The 13,790-nt window shown below is 49.6% G+C and overlaps 1 protein-coding gene across 4 annotated transcripts in view; it reads left to right on the top strand.

Annotated features, from left to right (window-relative positions):
* C8H19orf44 (chromosome 8 C19orf44 homolog) overlaps positions 1–13,790 on the top strand; it is a 151,149-nt gene that overhangs the window by 36,256 nt on the left and 101,103 nt on the right. For all 4 annotated transcript variants that reach the window (XM_029614218.1, XM_029614216.1, XM_029614217.1 and 1 more), the window contains exons 4-5: positions 7,010–7,696; positions 12,722–13,109. In XM_029614218.1, coding sequence (XP_029470078.1) covers positions 7,010–7,696; positions 12,722–13,109 — 1,075 coding nt within the window. The remainder of the gene's footprint in view (positions 1–7,009; positions 7,697–12,721; positions 13,110–13,790) is intronic.

Genomic DNA, 13,790 nt, shown 5'->3' with positions numbered 1-13,790 from the left:
GATGCACCGGATAGGAGAATTGAGGCTATCTTTAAGCAGGCCTTTGACGCAATGGCAATGAATTTGCAGATATCTTCTTGTTGTTCTTCTTGCAGACCGTGGCGTCGGATGGTTCTCTTCGTCTCGGCCATCTTCAATACCTCCTCTGACAAGGTCCCGTATTTTTCGACCAGGCGGATCGCTTTTGTCTTGCAGCATGACTTTTGAATGGCGGAGGGGATATGCTGAGGACGTCATCTCCACTATTTTGCGGGCTCGCAAAACTTCTACTTCCCTCGCCTATGTCCGGGTTTGGAAGTACTTCGAGCTTGTCTGCGAGGAAGCGGGGTGTTACGGTATGTTCGGCTCCAGTCTCGTTAGTCCTCTCGTTCCTCCAGCATGGCCTCTCTAAGGGCCTCTCCTTCGGCTCGCTCCATGAACACGTGTCTGCCCTCTGCTCTCTCTTGGGAAGCCTTGAAGGCTACGCGGTTGCGTCTCATCCGGATATTGTCCGTTTTCTCAAGGGGGTCAAACATTTGAAGCCACCGTTGCATCCCACTTGTCCCTCGTGGAGTCTGAATCTGGTCCTCTGGGCTCTCTGTCAGGCTCCCTTTGAGCCCCTTCGCCGTTCTACCCTCAAAGATCTGACACTTAAGACGGTGTTTTTGGTCTCTATTTGCTCCGCCAGACGGATGTCTGAGATCCAAGCGTTGTCTTGCCGTGAGCCCTTCTTATGTTTCTCGGACTCCTGGGTCTCTCTTAAGATGGTCCCATCGTTCTTGCCGAAGGTTGTGTCTGCCTTTCATGTCAATCAGTCGGTGGAGCTCCCCGCGTTCTCTCCTGCAGACATAGCAAACTCTGGCGGGGATGATCTACGCCGTCTGGATGTGAAACGCGTGCTCATGCGTTATCTTCAGGTAACTAATGATTTCCGAGTGTCGGATCATCTTTTTGTCTTATGGAGTGGCCCCAACCGGGGCAAGCAGGCCTCTAAGACTATGATATCTCGCTGGTTGAAGGAGGTGATCTCGTCGGCTTACATCTGTCAGGGACGTCTGGTCCCGGAGGGCCTTAAGGCTCATTCCTTGCGTTCTCAGGCTGCTTCTTGGGCAGAGAGCTAGTCGGTCTCTCTGCAGGAGATATGCAAGGCAGCTACTTGGAAGTCTCTGCATACTTTTGCTCGACATTACCGCCTTGATGTTCAGGCGCCAGTTTTTGGTTCCTTTGGTCGGCAGGTACTTCGAGCGGGCTATCAAGTTCCCACCATGTTTAGGGAAGCTTTGGTACATCCCATGGTCTGGACTGATCCGGGTACGTACAGGGAAAGGAAAATTAGTTCTTACCTGTTAATTTTCGTTCCTGTAGTACCACGGATTAGTCCAGACGCCCTTCCCTTTACTGTCTTTTTTTTCCGCTCGAAGCTTCTTAAACCATTCCTCAAATGCTGTATTCCACATGATTCTTTTCTTTTCTATGTGTTCATTAATAAGAGGGACCGGAAGCATCTATTTGATGGTTGTGGGCATTCATGCAAGAGTGTCCATACACAGAGTTCATTCACTGTTTGTACTTGTTCAAAGTTTCATGAGTTCTCTTGTTAATTGCTCGTGTTCTTCTGTTACTTGCTTGTTCCATGGTGTTTATCTTCATGTTTTTCTGCTTTGACAATGGTTATACTGAAGGGCTACAGGGTAGGCTCTGTCCTTATATAGGATACCCTTTCAGTTTTGGTCTGTCTCCATCTGCTGGACAGGATGCTCAACCCATGGTCTGGACTGATCCGTGGTACTACAGGAACGAAAATTAACAGGTAAGAACTAATTTTCCTGTCTTGCCTTACTCGGCAGCAAGTTATTTTTAGCTGAGGAGCGTGCAGGGTTCACGCCACTGCCTCCGCTCCTCCCCCGGCACCTCAGCTCAGCTGCTTCTGTTCCTGCTCGTGGCTCTCTGTTTGATCATGCCACGTTCACTTTACTGCCTTGCCTGTGGAGAGCCCTCGTCGCGTTTCTCCCGCGAGGGGCTGTGCTCAAGGTGTCTGCCGGGTGAGGAAGGTCCCTTCCCGGCAGCGACCAAACCAACAGCCAGGGGTCGATTTTCCCCCCGCCCCACCGCATGGCCAGGCCGTTCCCGGGTCGGCAAAGTGCAGGAACGGCGGACAGAGCTGCCTGAGGGAGAGGAGTCTGATTTTTTGTTTTTGTTCCTCCTCCTGTTTTGAGCCCTGTGGTTTCCCAGGATGAGATTCCTGACCCTCCTCCCCTCCCCACCCCCCATCCCCCGGCAATTCCAGGCCACGTTTTACCTCAGAATTTGTGCTGTTAATGCACAACTCTTATCTGGCCAGTTTGCAAGAGGAGGAGGATCACCCCTCCAGGTCCCCCTCCTGCCAAAATTCCACGGTTGCCTTCTCCGTCCACTCCCGTGGTGCTGGATGCGCAGGGGGCCTTCAGGGTGTGGGTGGTACCGAGTGTCCATACCCCTCCGGATCCTCTGGCCCAGCCTGCGGCTCCAGACCAGGATCCAGATGCTGACCTGGCTGGGACGCCTCCCCCTCTTGAGGGGGATGACCCCTGGGTGCTTCGCCTTTTTCAGAAGGAGGAACTGGAGCTTCTCATTCCTTTTATTCTTCAGGAACTGGGTATTAAGAGTCCTCCAGCGGACCCCCTCAGCTGCGATGCCAGCCAACATGGACCCGGTCCTGGTGGGCTTCAGGGCTCCTGCTCACTCCTTTCCATTCCATCCCATGCTTAAATTACTGCTCCTCCGGGAATGGGAGGCTCCAGAGGCAGGGCTCCGAGTGGGGAGAGCTATGGACAAGCTCTATCCTCTCCCTAAGGATTGCCTGGAAATGTTGAAAATTCACATGGTGGATTCTTCTGTGTCGGCAGTCACTAAGCACACCACTATCCCAGTGGTGGGGGCCGCGGTCTTGAAGGATGTTCAGGACCGCAAGCTCGAATTCTATCTCAAGCGGATCTTCCAGTTTCTGGGCTTGGGAGTTCGAGCGACGATCTGCAGCAGTCTCATGCAGCGGGCAAGCCTTAGGTGGGTTCAACAATTGCTCAGCACCCAGTACCTCCTCTGTCTGCAGAGGCAGAGCAGGCTGAACGGTTGGAGGGCACGATAGCATATGGAGCATATGCTCTTTACGACCTACTCCGCATCCAGGCGAAGGCAATGGTTTCTGCGATGTCGGCCGGACACCTTCTCTGGCTGCGCAATTGGTCGGCGGACTCGTCTTCCAAGGCACGGTTGGGCACACTTCCCTTTAAGGGCAAGTTGCTTTTCGGCGAAGACCTCGAGCAACTTATTAACTCCTTGTGTGAGAACAAGGTTCATAAGTTGCCTGAGGACTGCCCTAAGCAGTCAAGAGCCTTTTTCCCTACTCGTTCCCGCTTCTGGGGTCAGCGGAGGTATTCTGCTCGGGCGCGAGGTGCTTCTTCTAGAGGTTTCACCTCCAGATCTCAGTCCTGGCCTCAGTCCTTTCAGGGCCGTCGGGCCTTCCGAGATGGGGACTCCCAGCGTCCCGCAGCCAAGCCTGCTCCTCAATGAGATTCGGCCGGCCCATTCCTCCATTCCAGACTTAGGTGGTCGTCTATCCTCTCTTCAAGGAATGGGCCAAAATCACATCGGACCAGTGGGTCTCGAGATTATAAGCAAAGGTTACGCTTTAGAGTTTGCTCGAGACCTTCCGGATCTGCACATTGTTTCTCCTTGCGGTCTCCAGAAGCGGCCTGCCGGGTGCCAGACTCTTGCCTAGCTTCAGGGGCTGGGGGCTATAGTTCCAGTCCCGGCAGAAGAATAAGACGCCAGCCAGTGTTCCATCTACTTCGTGGTGCCGAAAAAGGACGAGTCCTTCCATCCTATCTTGGACCTCAAGAGAGTCAACCGAGCCCTCAGGGTACCCCCATTTTCGGATGGAAACCCTGAGAGCGGTAATTGCGGCCATTCACCCCAGGGAGTTTCTGGCCTCTCTCGACCTGATGGAGGCTTACTTCCACATCCCAATTCGACGCGAGCATTTGCGCATATGCGTCCATTGCAGAAAGCGTTGCTATCCTGCTGGAAGCCGGTGTCAGAGCAGTTTCGGTCGGCTCTCCCGCTCTCCGACTCTACCATCGTCAACATACAGTGGTGGCTATCGTTAACACACCTTCTGAAAGGAATCTTCCTACTGATGCCACAGTGAGTCATTGTCTCGATGGATGCCAGCCTCTCCGGGTGGGGAGCGGTCTGTCAGTCTCAAGCTACCCAAGGCTATTGGTCCCCAGTCCAGCCTCGCTGGCATATCAATCGCCTGGAGGCCTGAGCAGTCCATCTGGCTCTCCAAGTCTTCCTCCCGTTGATCCGCCGCAAGGCAGTGAGCGTGCTCTCGGACAACTCCACCACGGTGGCCTACATCAATCGGCAGGAGGGCACCAGGAGTCGTCTGGTAGCCCTGGAAGCCAGCAAGCTCTTCGCCTAGGCAGAGCGCCACCTGGAACGCCTAGCAGCTTCTCATATAGTGGGCAAGGAGAATGTCCAGGCCGATTTCTTGAGTCGCCAGCACCTCGATATGGGCGAGTGGGGGTTGTCCGATGGAGCTGATCATCCGCAGGTGGTGCTCTCCTCACCTGGACCTGATGGCGACCCTGAGCAATGCCAAAGCTTCCAGGTTCTTCAGCCGCTGGAGGGAGCACTGCTCGGAAGGGGTCGATGCATTAGTCTTTCCTTGGCCCCGCGATATCGTTCTGTACGTGTTCCCGCCTTGGCCCCTAGTGGGAAACGTTCTCCAAAGAATAGAACTCCACACGGGTCCAGTCATTCTCGTAGCTCCCGAGTGGCCCCGCAGACCGTGGTTCGCGGATCTGGTCAACCAGGCAAAGGACGGCCCTCTTCACCTCGGCCATCTTCCATGTCTGCTCCATCAAGGTCCCGTATTTTTCGACCAGGCGGATCGCTTTTGTCTAGCGGCCTGGCTTTTGAATGGCGGAGACAAAGGCAGAAGGGGATATAAGGAGGAAGTTATCTCCACTCTCCTGTGTGCTTGTAAGACCTCTGTTTCACTCGCCTATGTCCAGGTATGGAAGGTTTTTGAAACTGTCGTGCGGAGTCGGGTGTGTCGGTGCATGCGGCTCCGGTTTCCCTGATTCTTTCCTTTCTTCAGAGAGGCCTCTCCAAGGATCTATCCTTTGGTTCGCTTCAGGTGCAGGTTTCCGCTCTCGGCTCCCTCTTGGGCAATATTGATGGTTACGCGGTTGTGTCACATCCAGATGTTGTCCGTTTCCTCAAGGGCGCCAAGCATTTGAATCCACCTCTCCGTTCCACTTGTCCTTCGTGGAGTCTTAATTTGGTTCTTCAGGCCCTCTGTCAGGCTCCCTTTGAACCCCTCCAACGGTCTACCCTTAAGGATCTCACGCTTAAGACGGTTTTTCTAGTCTCTATCTGCTCTGCCAGAAGGGTGTCTGAGATCCAAGTGCTGTCCTGTAGGGAGCCCTTCCTGTGTTTTTCTGATTCGGGAGTCTCCCTCAAGACTGTACCGTGTTTCCTCCCGAAAGTTGTTTCTTCCTTTCATATCAATCAGACGGTGGAGCTCCCTGCTTTTTCCTCTGAGGATATCGCCAGTTCGATTAGGGGGTGACCTTCACTGCCTTGATGTAAAACGAGACTTGATGCAGTATCTTCAGGTCACCAATGATTTCCGAGTCTCGGATCATCTTTTTGTTCTTTGGAGTGGCCCAAACAGGGGAAAGCAAGCTTCCAAGGAGGCTGGTTGAAGGAGGCGATCTCGTCTGCCTATATTTCTCAAGGCCACGCGGTTCCAGAGGGCTTAAAGGTTCATTCCTTGTGTTCTCAGGCTACCTCCTGGGTGGAGAGTCGTTCGGTCTCTCTGCAGGAAATTTGCAGGGCTGCTACATGGAAGTCCCTGCATACTTTTACTCGGCACTACTGCCTTGATGTACAGGCTCCAGTGTTTGGTTCCTTTGGCAGGCAGGTGCTTCGAGCGGGACTATCTCGGTCCCACCCTGTCTAGGGAAGCTTTGGTACATCCCATGGTCTGGACTGATCCGGGTACGTACAGGTAAAGGAAAATTAATTCTTATTGATAATTTTCGTTCCTGTAGTAGCAAGGATCAGTCCAGACGCCCTCCCGTCTGTCCTCGGTCGCTCGAAGTTTTGTTTCTTTTTGTCCCTACAGGTACTCTGGATCCGTCTGTGGCACTGGAATTTCTCTGCAATTATCCTTAAAGGCACTGGAAGCGTCTATCATGAGGGATATACAAGAGCAATCTTATACAGAGTCCATTCAATGTTTGCAATTGCTTCCGTTCTGAGAATTATCTCATTACCTGTTTAGATTCCTATGTTACTTGCTTGATCTGTTACTGATTATCTTTATTCTGCTTTGTCAATGGTTATACTGAAGGGCTGCAGGGTAGGCTCTGTCCTGTTATAGGATACCCTTACAGTTTTAATCTGTCTCCATCTGCTGGGCAGGAGGCTCATCCCATGGTCTGGACTGATCCGTGGTACTACAGGAACGAAAATTAGCAGGTAAGAACTAATTTTCCTTTCCTAAGTACCTGGATCCGAGATGTACTAAGTCAAAGTTAGTGTGTAGCTATTTGTATGGGGAATAAGCTCCTGGGTTCAAGCCCCCAGATATAATCCCAATAATTGTGTGTTTACATTGGGGAAGCCCCCAAGGCAGTCCTGAGTGCATACAGGTGACATGTTCCTCAGGTAACTCCCAGTGTAGACCCCAGTTAAATTAGCCTCCAGGTTAGAGCCCCTGGAAGAATGCCAGTGTGCATGGTCTAAACCCAGAACAATGCCCTTTCCAACCTGTTTTGTTTTTAAGTTCCAGCAATTATGTACACCTATTTTAGATAAAACTTTGTTTCAATTTTTATAAATTGATTTGAATTTCTCCAGGGTCTTAATTTCCATATAACCTCCCTCAATATTATAAATTATTTTTTGTGCCTTTAAAATATTTCATATAGAAAATAAAATTTTATTTTAAAACTTTTTTTTTTGTATCAATTCACAGGAGTACATGGATGCACTCAATAAGAAAACCAGTGCACTAAAGCTGAATAAAATGCCTATTCCTGGGCTGAGTGACTTGAGTGATCTTTCTATAGACAGTACAGGAACTGAAGATATCAAAGGAAATAAAGACTTTAAACATAGAGTCAAGGATAAGGAAAATGGAGAGCAAGTCTCTACTGGTCAGAGCAGGTTCTTAAAGAAGAAGCAAAATGTGGCTGAAAAATTAGCATCCACAGCGGGCAGCACGACTGCCCAAGAGAAACGACCTGTAACTCAGGTCAGTACCTCAATGGCAAGGTCAAGTGCAGCCTTGAAGAAACTAGCAGAAATTGAAAGCAAGATCATGAGCAGAAAGCTAGGGCCACAGCTTTCCGACACAGATTCAGATCCAGGGACCTCAGGCGAGAAGCTAATCAAGTCTAGCAGTGACCTGAGTGCACAAGGCAGCAGATTTGTGAAAAGGACAGAGAGCAGCAAAAGGCTGACGTCTGCTACAAACCAGAAACAGGGGGAGAAAAAGGACATCCAGATGAAGGAGAGGAGAGCAGCAGATAAAAAGCAGGAACAGCGCATCGTGGAGAGAGAGGGAGAAGAAATAAGAAAACAAACAGAAAGCTCTCTCGAGTTTTCAGATGAAGATCACAAGTGGTGGAAGCTGCCTTCACCATCGAAATCTGAAATACAGGTAACCAGCTAATCTAAGATTTTAGTTTCTTAGTACACTAAATCCATACTGTCATTATGCTTTAACTATAGGTTTCTTTAGACCCAAATTTCCCTCTATCCTACAGACACTTCTCTTTTCCCCATCTGTGATTACTGACAGGAAGTAGACCTAAGTCCATGACAGAGTGAAATTTATGTACAATCTTTCAATCCCAAGTGGCCTATAGGATTGCTGTAACTGCAGTTTATGTACTCTGTAACTGAACCCACAGACTCTTGAGGGGAGTGGTGGTGTGTGGTGCCTATTAAACAGAGCCATATACTATAAAGGAAACTGAGAAAATTGAATGATATTAGCAAGGGGTAGTAGAAACTAAAGATGCTAAAAGAAAATTATTCCTTACCTGCTAATTTTCGTTCCTGTAGTACCACGGATCAGTCCAGACAGTGGGTTATGTCCCCCTTCCAGCATATGGAGTCAGAGAAAAACTCAAAAGGCGCCCTCATATAAGCAGGTGCACCCTCTGCGTCCCTTCATTATTCAGAATGTCAGAGCACAGATAAGCATTGGATGGATCAAGTAAACTAGAACTGAACAATTAGAACAGTGGTAACAAACATATGAACACTGCGAACAATAGAAACTTGCAAAAAGAACCATTTATTTATTTTTATATTATTTATTTAGAAGCTTTTATATACCGATGAACGTTGGGAACATCTCATCGGTTCACAATAAACGAAATGCATCTAAAAAAGCTTTACAGTGAACAGAGAACAATACGCATAAAATTAAATTGAATTACAGAGAGCTAGGTGTCGTTACGTACAAGAGTAAAACTGAGCGATTAAATTATATGGCAAAAATATAACTAATTACAAGAAGAAAGTCAAATAAGTCAGAGGGGCATATGAGTCACAGTAGTATCATGGTGCAAACCACAGTTAAGACAATCTCAGAAAACCCCATATAATCTCAGGGGGAGGGCGTCTGGACTGATCCGTGGTACTACAGGAACGAAAATTAGCAGGTAAGGAATAATTTTCTTTTCCCTGTACGTACCCGGATCAGTCCAGACAGTGGGATGTACCTAAGCTTCCCTACGTAGGGTGGGCCCAGAAAGCCCTGCTCGAATGACTTGAGCGCCAAAAGAACCAAACCCCAGTGACGGAAGATTCAAGCGATAGTGCCGCGCAAAGGTGTGTAGCGATTTCCAGGTAGCTGCACGACAAATTTCCTGTGGAGACACCGCCTGGCGCTCTGCCCAGGTAGTGGCTTGAGCTCGGAGAGAATGAGCCTTAAGTCCCACCAGAGGTGGCTGACCTGTTCCTACATACGCTGAGGAGATTGCTTCCTTCAACCAGCAAGCAATGGAAGTTTTAGAAGCTTTGCTGCCCTTTTTAGGGCCGCTCCAGAGGACGAAGAAATGATCCAACAAGTGGAAGTCGTTAGTTGCCTCCAGATAGCGAAGAAGGACGTGTTTGACATTAAGGCGGCGAAGCTCCCTGGAGTTGTCATGCGAAAAGGATGGAAGTTCCACCGATTAATTCACATGAAACGCCGAAACCACTTTAGGCAGAAAAGATGGGACTGTGTTTAAGGATACCCAGGAATCCGTGAAACGGAGGTAGGGCTTCCTGCAGGAGAGAGCCTGGAGCTCCGAGATTCTGCGGGCAGAAGTGATGGAGACCAGGAAGACAGTCTTGAGCATGAAATCCTTGAGTGTAGCACTCTTCAGCAGTTCGAAAAGAGGACCGCTCAGAACGCGGAGTACAAAATTGAGACTCCAAGAGGGGCATAGAGCGTGGACCAGAGGCTTCACATGTTTGACTCCCTTCAAAAAACGAACAGTGTCAGGGTGAGATGACAGAGGAGCACCGTCCAGATGACGGATGAGGGAACCGAGGGCGGCCACTTGGACCCGCAGTGAATTATAGGCTAATCCCTTCTCCAGCCCCCACTGGAGGAAGGGCAGTATTTGGGCATTTGAAGCGCAACGTGGAGAGATGTGGATGGAATCACACCAGACCTCAAAAACCTTCCATATCCTGACATAGGAGAGAGACATGGAAGTCTTCCTGGCCTTGAAGAGGGTTGAAACAACATCCTCTTGATAGCCTCGTCTTCTTAACCTGCACTTCTCAAATGCCAGGCTGCAAGACAGAAACAATCTGCCCTGTCGAAAAATACTGGACCCTGACATAATAGGTTCAGTAGATGTCCCAATCGAAGAGGAGCATCCACTTTGAGGTTGATCAAGTCCACAAACCATGGCTGTCGTGGCCATTTGGGTGCCACGAGGATGACTGGTCCCTGGTGGGCCTCTATTCTCCGAATTACCTTTCCCACCAGGGGCCAAGGCGGAAATACGTAGAGCAGGAGATGACGCGGCCATGGTAGGACTAGGGCATCCACTCCTTCTGCGCCGTGCTCCCTTCTGCGACTGAAGAAGCATGGAGCCTTTGCATTCCTTTGGGTGGCTATGAGGTCCATGTGGGGGGTTCCCCACCGAAGGAAGAGAAGAGCCACTGCGTCCTCAGAGAGTTCCCACTCTCCGGGACCCATGTGCTGTCTGCTTAAGAAATCTGCTTGCACATTGTCCACCCTGGCTATGTGAGACGCCACCAGGCGAGAGAGGTGACGCTCTGCCCATGCCATCAGCTTGTCCGCTTCCAGAGAGACACGCCGGCTCCTTGTCCCTCCTTGATGATTGATGTACGCAACTATGGTCGCTTTGTCGGAGAGAACCCTCATGGCCCGATGCTGAAGTAGTGGGAGGAAATGCAACGCGAGGCGGACTGCTGTGGTTTCCAGCCGATTTATCGGCCATGTCGCCTGAACAGACGTCCACTGCCCCTGCGCTGATCGGGTTTGGCATACTGCCCCCCCAGCCCGAGAGGCTGGCATTCGTGGTAACGATTACCCACTGAGGAACCTCCAAGTCCACTCCCTTCAACAAATGATCTAGACTGAGCCACCAACCCAGGCTGTCTGTGGCATGATCCGACAGGGTAAGGAGGGCATGGAACTCCTGTGACACTGGCTTCCAGCTGGAGAGTAAAGCTCTCTGCAGAGGAACCAAATCGATAGTTGAAGCCATAGAGCCCAGAACCTGGAGATAGTCCCATGCTGAGGGAAGCGGGAGGCAACTGAATCTCTGTACCTGAGCGATGAGGGACCGGGCTTGATCCAGGTGAAGGAACACCTTGCCCACGCTGGTGTCGAAGTGTGCCCCCAAAAAGTCAAGCGATTGCAAGGGAGTGAGACTGCTCTTGGTGAAATTGACAATCCAGCCCAGGGAGTGGAGGAGCCGTAAAACCTTGTTGACGGCCTGTTGACATAGGTCCCTGGTCTTTGCCCGAATGAGCCAGTCGCCCAGGTAGGGATGAACAAGAATTCTCTCCCTCCGTAGGGCTGCCGCCACTACCACCATGACCTTGGTGAAAGTGCGGGGCGCATTTGCGAGGCCGAAGGGCAGCGCCTGAAACTGGAAGTGTTGCCCCAGGATCTTGAAGCGCAGAAAACGCTGATGCTCCTTGAGAATCGGAATGTGGAAATAAGTCTCAATCAAGTCCAAGGAAGCCAGAAACTCCCCGTGGTGAACTGCCGCAATGACGGAACTCAAGGTTTCCATCCGGAAGTGAGGGACTCTGAGAGCTCTGTTGACCAACTTGAGATCGAGGATTGGATGGAAGGAGCCCTCCTTTTTGGGGACCACGAAGTAAACGGAATAGTGGCCAGACCCTTGTTCCGCTGGAGGGACTGGAAGCTAGGAGCCGGTCGAGCGTCCGACGAACAATGAGGTGCTTCTTCACTGGGCCGCATGGGGAGAAGAGGAACCTGTCTCTTAATGGCCAAGAAAATTCTAAAGCATAGCTGTGCTTTAGAATATCCAGGACCCAGTGATCCGAAGTAATCTTGACCCACTCCTCTTAGAAGAGACCAAGCCTTCCCCCCTCCTGGGCGACGAGGAGTGGGCCAGTATAGCTTCATTGGGAAGACTTGGAGGAACTCCCCTGGGAGGAGTTATCTCAGGCCGGTCTATGACCTCGAAAGGAATTGGACCAGGACTAGGACCGAGCTGCCGGCTGCCTCTGCGAGTCTGGTCTGGACTGGCGAAAACGTCGCTGACCCCTGAAGCGACCCCTGGAGGAGCTGAACGTTCTGGAGGTCCGTGGCCGATCCTCAGGCAACTTATGCACTTTGTTCTCCCCGAGGAATTTAATGATCTGCTCCAGGTCCTCTCCAAAAAGAAACTTCCCCTTGAAAGGCAAAGATCCCAGCTGCTGCTTAGATAAAGAATCCGCCGATCAATAGAACAAGAGCCAACAAAAGAAAAGAAAGCTAATGTTCTAACTATAAGAAGAGAAAAGGGGAAACCGCAGGTTAAACCACTCGCATCTGCTGGAGTCAGAGGAATACTGAAGGGACGCAGAGGGTGCACCTGATTATATGAGGGCGCCTCTCGAGTTTTTTTCTGACTCCATCTGCTGGAAGGGGGACATAACCCACTGTCTGGACTGATCCGGGTACGTACAGGGAATTAGAATTCAAATCCAATACAGTTTTATCTAGTTTTAATATAATGGGGATACAAATGTGCTAGTTCATAAGCCCCATAGTCTTTTTCCCATTTTATGTCTATGGGAAGAAAAATTTAGATTATAGGACCCTTTATGATAGATCTAACACCTTCTAATTACATTTCCTAACCACAGTGCTCGGACCTGGAAAGAATATGAAATTATTATTATTATTTTTTTTTTTATCAGTGCAGATCTCTGTCTAGTATAAAATGAGGATTTTGTTAACACGACTGCTCATTTTGACTCATAACTTAAAAAAAATCACAGGGAGGTCAAACAGCCGGTGATGGGATATGAGTTTGGGAGTCCCTAGTGCCAGCCCATGTCCGTTCAGATTGCAGAATGGTTTATCTGCCTGCAGTGGCACAGGGGCCAAGCAGTAGGAACAGCAAAAAGAACAAAAAAAACTAGAAGCAAGCACAATCAAGTTGTATTTTTTTTCTGTTTTGTTTCCAAGTTATTAACAAACAGTCAGACTAAGGATCTACCAAGGACACCTTCTCCCCCGAGCAGAGGATCTCCACGTAGGACTTTGCACAAGACCTCATCTCTGCTGAGCTTGGGCTCTCTACCCATGGCCACTTCCAGAGTCAGCTCCAGGACTCCTTCACCCCCCAGCCGTGGCAGTCCCCAGCGTTCTCGCAGAGTGCACTCACTCACTAGGTTCACTTCCAGATCCCCCTCTCCATCAGTAAGAAGTTCCTTGACTAGCACCTCCTCCCCTAGAATGAAACCAGGAGGGCGAAGCTGGAGAGCCCTGTCTCAACGGAGTGAGATCAAGTCCTTGGATGAACTCTTTTCCAAAGCATCTGTTACAGAAGACTTGGACAGTGAAAGTTCAAATGGTTGGTTCCTCAGCATTATTACAAAAAAAGGCATATAGAGTGCAAAATATAGTTAGAGCCTCGGTGTAATCACACCCAAGAATGCCATTTGTGAGGGCTTGTATTTTCTTTTTTTTAATTCCACATGAGCTTGGTGTGTGGGGGTTTTTTTTGTTGTTTTTTTGGGTTTTTTTAATGCAATTGTGTGTTTATTAATAAAGCCCAGTTAACTAATTTTTTAAATTCTAAATACCAGGAACAATTTCCCTATTTGTTTGCAATCTGTTTAAGCAAGAATACCTTGGTAACATGCTTCAGATGATAAAGCATGAATAATTAGGCAGCTAGTGTCATTGGTGGATAGACTGACATGCCTTTCTCTCCCCATCCCAGGCAATCACAAATCAGTCGATCATTATTTGCCATTCCCTGTATGTACCCAGATCAATCCGGACTCCTGGGTTTTGCCTTCCTACCAGCGATGGAGTTAGTTTCACTGACATTGTACATAACTCTGCAGTCCCTCAGTATTTCTCTGTCTCCAGCAGATTGTAGATGGTGTAAAACCTGTAGTGTGGAGAGAGAGAAAACAAAAGATTAAAAGACAAAATTTCTGGATCTTCCCAGGAAGTTGTGAAGTCCTGGTGGGGCCATCCCCCTGGTTTGAGGTGGATGAGCAGAGGGTTGGTGACCCTTCTAATA

Source organism: Rhinatrema bivittatum, chromosome 8, assembly GCF_901001135.1.
Source record: "Rhinatrema bivittatum chromosome 8, aRhiBiv1.1, whole genome shotgun sequence".
Taxonomy (NCBI): domain Eukaryota; kingdom Metazoa; phylum Chordata; class Amphibia; order Gymnophiona; family Rhinatrematidae; genus Rhinatrema; species Rhinatrema bivittatum.
Note: the sequence above shows the minus strand (reverse complement) of the source record. Positions and strands in the feature narration are given on the sequence as shown.